The sequence below is a fragment of the Bubalus bubalis genome, chromosome 5 (assembly GCF_019923935.1).
Source record: "Bubalus bubalis isolate 160015118507 breed Murrah chromosome 5, NDDB_SH_1, whole genome shotgun sequence".
NCBI lineage: Eukaryota > Metazoa > Chordata > Mammalia > Artiodactyla > Bovidae > Bubalus > Bubalus bubalis.
In genome coordinates this window covers 75,144,768-75,152,815 of record NC_059161.1, presented here as the reverse complement: position 1 = coordinate 75,152,815, position 8,048 = coordinate 75,144,768, and the positions used below count along the sequence as shown (strand labels likewise).

The following is an 8,048-nucleotide window of genomic DNA, read 5'->3' as shown; positions in this document are numbered from 1 at the left end:
AAACATGAAAAGTCTGCCTTCAGAAAACTGAAAAAAATTAAGTTTCAATGCCCAAATATTGCTATAATTTAAGATTATCAGGATAGTATTTGTTATATTGCATCATTCTTTTAATTTTCTTAAATTCAGAAAGATAAGATTCTTCACTGGTGACAATTGTAAGGCACATATTGATCTCCACTTGCTTTGACACAGTAGGGTCCTTTGTACCCTTTGTATCCTTGACAGCTGGGCTATGACACTACTAGCGGAGCAAGTTTTTATTTATTCCTTTTTTTTTTCTTTCTACCTGAGATACTTGTTCCCTCTTAAAATGTTTCCTGGGTACTTGGAAACCAAATAATTCAAACTGTCATAAGGGTGAGGGTGCACAGCTTTCTTTTAATTCAAATGCTGCCACTTTACTCTCTAATCTGTAACATGACAAGAATCCAACACTAAACAGCTACTTTTTCCTTTATTTTAGTGCCTTGCTTCTGAATTGGTTACTGATACATAAGTACTTCAGATTTCTGCCATGTATATAAAAGCAGACTATAATAATATAAATAAAAATATAAATACTAGCCTGGAACAGTAAAAAAAAAAAAAAAAGTAAACTTCACAAAGCTATCTTTATAGCAGATGATAAGGTCCAAAATATAAAACAGATATTTTCTCCCCAGCTCCAGCCCATCCCACCTAAACTAACAATGTACCAATTTACCTTTCTCATTTGGCAAAGTGGTGGCAAAACACACACACACACACACACACACAACAAAAGCAAACCATAAACACATATCTTTGGAGCTAAAGCCAAAGTGAAAAAAAAAAGATTAACTTCCTAGGTTTAGGAGCTTTTAATGCATCTCAACAGTATGTGTTGAGATGTTACTCATTTTGAAGGCACTGTGCTAGAAAGATAAGCCACGGGAAGGGGGATAAGATGCAGAAAAATGCACAGTAATCACACAGCTGGCCAGAAAATAATAAGCACTCCAAGCAAAACACTCACAAAGGGTATGAAGGGTTCAAAGGAAGAAGGTATCTTAGCCAACTGGAAGCATCAGGAAATCTATTAGACGATATGTCATTTGAGGTGGGTCTGGAGGAATGGGTAGGATCTGTAAGATAAGAGACATCTATTTCCACTGATTCTTAAGATTTAGGTAGGTGCTCACTCGATTTTCTCTGCTTCTACATTTTGACTTCTTATTGAATTTCTAACTTTCTGTATTTAACCCTCCACTCCATGACCTCACTGAAAATTTAATCATACCAAATTAATCACTGACTCCTGAATGAACAAAACATTTTAAACTATCATTTTGCATGCACTCATAGGATTCTCCCTGCTCCACTGCTTTCTTCTGTTTCCTCGAGTAAGTTGCAAAGTAACATAAAAGACTTCGTTCATTTTCTGTCTTGACCCTTCCGTGCATGAAAAAGTGTGTTATCTCATAGGTATTTCCAAAACCTGTATGTTGCTGGATTACTGTGTCTCATGTTGTATCACTTCATTTATAAGCTTGATCCTCCAAGCAAACGATGAGATCCCTGAGGCCACTGGCCGTGACACAATCTTCTCTGTACCCTCAGGCCCGTTTCTCTCAGAGGAAGAGTAGTTGGTGTCTGAATGTACATACCCTGATGGAATCGGTGTTTGGTAGAAGAGCAACATAGGCATGTTCTCATAAGCTGCGGTCCATTCTGAAAAGTAGGCTGTGGAACCTCGGATTCACCCTTCCTCTGCCCGCGTGGACCACTAACAGGGGCGCACTGAGCAAGGCGAAGGCCACATGGAAGCCCACAGCACCACACTCTTGCCCTAGTATGTCATCCTCCACGCATTCCAATGCGCCCTCCCTGCCAGCATCTAAACACTTCTCTGCAGCGGCCTAAAGTGGCCCTTATTCATTCCTTTCCAGGATCAGGGAAAACACCTCCCTGGCTTTCAGTCTGTGAGAAAAAAAAAAAAAAAAAACTAGGACTTTCCTGAAGCTGGGAGCGGGGATTCCCTCTCCAGGAACGTGCCATTTCCACGCTGCCTACCTGGCTGAAGGCGGCCAAAGACGAGGAGCCGGGTGACCTGGGGACATTCGACACGCGCGGGTCTCCCTCCTTCGAAGGAGGGGATTTCAGCCCGGGAACCCACTAATTAGGCTCGCCCCCATTGGTAGTCCCCCGGCACCTCCGTCACCGTTAACGAGGGGCGTCTCATTGGCGGGGCCTCCGCGGCGGCCCCGCCCACGGGGAGAGCCCTTGCGCTGCGCCGGGACCCCCACCCCAGGGCCCCCGGCGCCTGCGCGGCCGTGCGGGGCGTCCGCCTGCGGGAACCTGCTGCAAGCTGGGCTACCCTCCGAGGAGGGTCGCGCATGCAGCCGGGCAGGACGGGCTTTCACCCTCGCGCTGTGCGCACGCCCACCCCTCTCCTCTCTTTCTAGGCACCGCGCGTCTTTTCTCTTTTTTTTCGGGCGAAGTAACTTTTGCATTCCCGCCTCCCCCGAGTCCTGGCGACCAGAGGCGGCGCCCAGCCTGGGGGCGGTTCCTTGGCATCGTCGGTCCTTGTCAGAGCCAGACTTTTGCTCCTGGGCTGGGTTTGCATCATCCCCATCACACCCTCCGGAGGAGAGGAGCCGGCCCCTTTCGGCCTCAGCTTCCGGCTGGGCGCAGACCCCCTCCCCCCTCCCAGGCCCCTTCCCCTGCTGCGGTCCTCCTTCCCGCCGCCTCCTTTGACGAAGTCCTCGCCCCCCCACTCCTTAATATTTTCTTTCGCTCGCCCTCCTTGCCTCCTCCATTCGTTGTCTCACGTTTCCCACTCTTTGAGGAAGGATGGTTGATTTGGAGAGCGAAGTGCCCCCTCTGCCTCCCAGGTACAGGTTTCGGGATTTGCTGCTCGGGGACCAAGGATGGCAGAACGACGACAGGTGAGTGGTGTGCTGCAGTGTGGCTCCGGAGATACAGCTGGAAAAGGAAGGGATAGCGAGGCCGAAAGGCTAAAAGGAGGGAGACGAGGAAAGGGAGCCAGAGCTTGGGGGAGGGAGGGAGAGGGACTGACGTGTCTCTCCATTTTGACTATAGGGCAACTGGTGTAGGCAAGGAACTCCTTTTCACTTTCGGACCCCTGCAATGTATTTATTGCATTTATTTGGTGCTTATTTTTTTGTCTATCTGTGCTTTCCCAGGGTGTGGATGAGGCTAGTGTGAGAGGTATAGTACGTCCAAATGGCACGCAGCATCACTGCCGATCGGTTTTCATATTTTTCCCTTGGCTGTTGTTAATCAAATTCGAAATGCATCCCAGTTGATTGAAAAAGCACACCTGATTAGGTGTCCACCTGCCACTGGGAATTTTATGCTTTTTAAGCATTTGGAGACGCAGGTAGACAGTTGGTTTCAATATGTAACAGGTAGTTAGTGAAAATGACAGCGTTTGCAGTTGGAAAAACTCACTTTGAACGGGTAACCATGATTATTATTCATAATGTGTTCGTATAGCATGATCCAACCTTCTCATAAATAATGTATTTAACCTAAATAGTATATATGTCACAAAATTAAAACATGATTTTCAAAACTAGAGTGTTATTAGCAACATATTGCTCATGTGTTTTATCTGTAGCATCACTGCTTTGCCTCGTTAAACTTTTGGAATTACTCTTTTTATGTCTTATTATTATTTTTTAAAAAGCACATTTTATGTTTCATTGAATTTGGTATTTTCTGAAATAGTCATTTAGGTATCACATGCCACATTTCCTTGTTTTAAAATAATACGTATATACTAACTAGACTTTCAACTCAACTGAAATGTTTCATTAAACTTCAGTTTGGTATTGCTGTTCTGTTTTAATTACATAAAAAACCCATATTGGCCCCATTCAGAATTTCCTTGTTCAACCACTGGGAAATACCTTCCTCCCATCTCAGCTCCCAATACAAACCCACACTACACACAGGGGATTTTATCTGGGGCATCAATTGTGGCCTTCTTCTTTGGTCTCATATTAGTAATTTAAAGAGATATAGATGTTTTGTAGATGATATTTCAGTTCAATCTCTTTAGGCAAAAATGTATACATTGATAAAAATTAAAGAATTCATACCAGTATGCTTGGTAAGTAAGGTGTTCTGGTTGACTAAAGATGAAGAAAAGAATAATTAAACAATTTCAGTGCTAATTGACATTTAGATACACTATTTTAACTTAGCTCAGTGGCTTATCATAGAGATTGGATCTATATTTGTTACTTCAGGACATCAGGATCATCATGTATTAATTGAATAGAAATCTTCATTGCAAAAATGTGAGTTGGGCAGAGTACATAGAGGACATATTTCAGACAGGTGGTGGTAGCCTTGTTTGTTTTTTAAACATCATATCTAAGATAATGATTGCTTATGGGGTTGCCCTTACTTTTCTAGGGATGCTGAAGATATTTAGTTAATTAAGAATTTTGGTTAGTTGAATGCATCCTAAATGAGTCATTGCCATGTTAAAAAATGTTTTGCACTTTTAAAATCCCTTTTATAATATAAGTTTATACTATCCCAAGTTTAACTCTAAAATTTGTCCGTATTTACTAATAAAATAAAGTATTGTTACCAAACTAAACTTAGGTCCACTTGCCTGTGCAGTAAAGCCAATCTACTGACAATGCTTTGTGGTGAAGGCAAAAGAAAAAGTGAAGTCGCTGAGTCGTGTCCAACTCTTTGCAACCCCGTGGACTGTAGCCTGCCAGACTCCTCTGTCCATGGGATTTTCCAGGCAAGAATATTGGAATGGGTTGCCATTTCCTTCTCCAGGGGCAACTTCCTGACCTAGGGATGGAACTGAGTCTCCCGCAGTGCAGGCAGACTCTTTAACATCTGAGCCACCAGGGAAGCCCTGGCAAATGCAGCCTTTATTGCTGAGCCACCAGGGAAGCCCTGGCAAGTGCAGCCTTTATTTCAGGGCACCAAGCAAGGAGTCCAGGTAGCTGGTTCTAGAAATGCCTAAACTTCCCAATAGCTTTCAGGGAGATGTTTTTAAAGACAGAATGTGGAGGAGGTGCAGTTGTGCAGTGTGTACAACTCCTGGACATTCTTTTGATTGGTTGGTGATGAGGTAATCAGGAGTCTACATGTTCAACTTTCTGGTTCTAAACCAGCTTGGGGTCTACCAGGTTGTGGACAGCAGGAAGTTAACTTTTTCCACCTAGTGGGGGTCTTAGTGTCTACAGAACAGCCTAAAGATCAGGGCTCAGAATGTTTTGATGGCCGTTGAGGTCCTTGACTTTGTTTAATGGCTGACATATTCTTATTTTGTTTTACTTGACTGTTTTCCTTTCTTTCTGCTATTTCCCCACTTCCCTAATTAAATTTATTCTTTGGAACTCAGCCTCGGAGGCTAAAGTTTTCTACAGACAAGGGGCAGGCAGAGGACATGGTGGGGGGAAATCTGTCTTGGGAACTCCCCATACGGTCCTATTCGGTTACAGTATTAACATTTTAAACATTGTTCATTCACATTTAAAGGTAATTTTGTGTCTCCATGAAAACTTACTGTTTAATTTTGGTTTTGTTTGTTGTCCATCTTTGAAGACAAGATCCTTTGATTAATAGGGCGAACCCAGATTTCAGTGCTGCGCTTTTTTATTCACTACCTGAGTGGCCTTAGGCAAGTCATTCAGCTGTTACAGATTTCAGTAATTTTATTTCTGTAAGATATTCCTGTAAAACTAGCAGTTTACACTGAGTACTTAACTAGTGCTATATGTTAGCTATCCTATAAGTTATATGTGTATGTGTGTGTGTAACATACATGTAAAGACCTATGTATAAGTTAACTTATGATAGTTATTATTTCAGTCAATTCTCTGATAGTCCTTGAATTACAGGTACTTATTTTAAGGACTAGGAGACTCAGTTTCTGGGAAATTAAATACTTGTTATGGTGATATACCTTACAAGTATAAAGATGACACTTGGGTTCAGTCCTTTGTGACTCAAATTACTTAGGAAGCTCCTAATTTCCCTCTACCTAATTAAATTTCAATTTATAAGAATAATTTTATGGAATCTAGCATAGGTGAGGTGCTCTTCATTGCGTTCCCTTCTTAATCCACGAGTCTAAGTTTGCAAGTGAAGTCATCTCTTTTGCCTTTAGTGTGGTCACAAATTTTTCTTTGCCATTAAGTGTGAGTAGCAATGCTGTTCTCAGTTATCTTCGTGGGCTCAATTCCTACAGAGAAAAGGAGAAAGCACTCTTTAATCCGGGAATAAGTAGACAGTTCTGCCAACAGATGCATTTAGTGCTCTGCCCATATTTTCTGGATATTTTCTAGGAACACCCTCTGCTTGATATTTTTTGTTTGTTTCCTCTTGGCCTTATGTGCACACCCGGCCCTCTTGGAGAGCAAGTCAGAAGTACCACTGAGTAAATACAGATTTGTTAGATAAATACTGTAGCCTTCTAGTTCCTTGGTTGGGACCACTCTGGCTTATATTCTTTATACTGTGTCCTATGGGACCCCACTCTGATTGGTATGGGGGGGGGGTAACTGGCTTGATATTGTGAGCTTTATTAGCTTTCTTCCCTCTCTCTCTAACTGGTATTTTCTGGATCATTTCCCAAGTAAACTACTTACACTTCCATCCTTATCTCAAGGTCTGCTTCTGGTAGAATCTGCATCAAGATGGATATATTCCCCATCTAGAGGCACATTCTAGAAATGATGGGGGAGAATTAGAGGAGAGGAAAGTAGAGCTCTTCATTTTAAGAATTTTAAGTTCAGTCTTAATAAGATATGGTGGATTGGCATGTAAAAATGAGTGAGGCATATCACTGATGCATGAAGGGGTAATGTTAAAGAGGAAATATTGGTGAGTCTGTCATAATACAGAAGTGTATATTCCACACTATAGATTTTCTGTAAACTAACCACAGATAATTCACTTATATTTATATTTTACCACCTTTTGGTAGGGAAACAGACACACATGTAAAACACATGTAATATGTATGTATATGCATAATGTATATGTAATAGATCTGTATTCCATGTGAAAGTGAAGTTGCTCAGTCTTGTCCGACTCTTTGTGATCCCATGGACTGTAGCCTACCAGGCTCCTCTGACCATGGGATTTTCCAGGCAAAAGTACTGGAGTGGGTTGCCATTTCCTTCTCTAGGGGGTCTTCCCAACCCAGGGATCGAACCCAGGTCTCCCACATTGTAGGCAGACGCTTTATCATCTAAGCCACCAGGGAAGTAATTCTATGTGAAATATATGGAATACTTATGTAATATACACATCAATGGATCATTGTGTAAATCTTATCCTCTAATGCTCACGTTCAGTTGTGTCCAACTCTTTGTGACCCTATGGACTGTAGCCTACCCGGCTCCTCTCTCCATGGGATTTCCCAGGCAAGAATACTGGAGTAGGTTGCCTTTTCTTTCTCCAGGGTACCTTCCATGCGAAATGCCATGCTGGATGATGCACAACCTGGAATCAGGATTATAGGAAAAAATATCAATAACCTAAGCTATACAAATGACAGTGCCCTTATGGCAGAAAGTTAAGAGGAACTAAAAAGCCTCTTTGGAGAAGGAAATGGCACCCCACTCCAGTACTTTTGCCTGGAAAATCCCATGGATGGAGGATCCTGGTGGGCTGCAGTCCATGGGGTCGCTAAGAGTTGGACACAACTGAGCGACTTCACTTTCACTTTTCACTTTCATGCATTGGAGAAGGAAATGGCAACCCACTCCAGTGTTCTTGCCTAGAGAATCCCAGGGAGGGACGGGGAAGCATGGTGGGCTGCCGTCTATGGGGTCGCACAGAGTTGGACACGACTGAAGCGACTTAGCAGTATCAGCAGCAAAAAGCCTCTTGATGAAACTGAAAGAGGAGAGTGAAAAAGTTGGCTTAAAACTCAACATTCAGAAAACTAAGATCATGGCATCTGGTCCAAACACTTCATGGAAAATAGATGGGGAAACAATGGAAACACTGACAGACTTTATTTTCTTGGGCTCCAAAGTCACTGCAGATGCAATTTCACATAGCCATGAAATTAAAAG

The 8,048-nt window shown here is 42.6% G+C and overlaps 1 protein-coding gene across 6 annotated transcripts in view; it reads left to right on the top strand.

Annotated features, from left to right (window-relative positions):
* The first annotated feature begins 2,654 nt into the window (after positions 1–2,654).
* KCNT2 (potassium sodium-activated channel subfamily T member 2) overlaps positions 2,655–8,048 on the top strand; it is a 428,512-nt gene continuing 423,118 nt past the window's right edge. For 2 of the 6 annotated variants that reach the window (XM_044943223.2, XM_044943222.2), the window contains exon 1: positions 2,655–2,909. In XM_044943223.2, coding sequence (XP_044799158.2) covers positions 2,815–2,909 — 95 coding nt within the window. In that variant the 5' untranslated portion in view covers positions 2,655–2,814. The remainder of the gene's footprint in view (positions 2,910–8,048) is intronic. The other 4 variants (XR_006551227.2, XM_044943221.2, XM_025286125.3 and 1 more) reach the window with 4 other exon arrangements.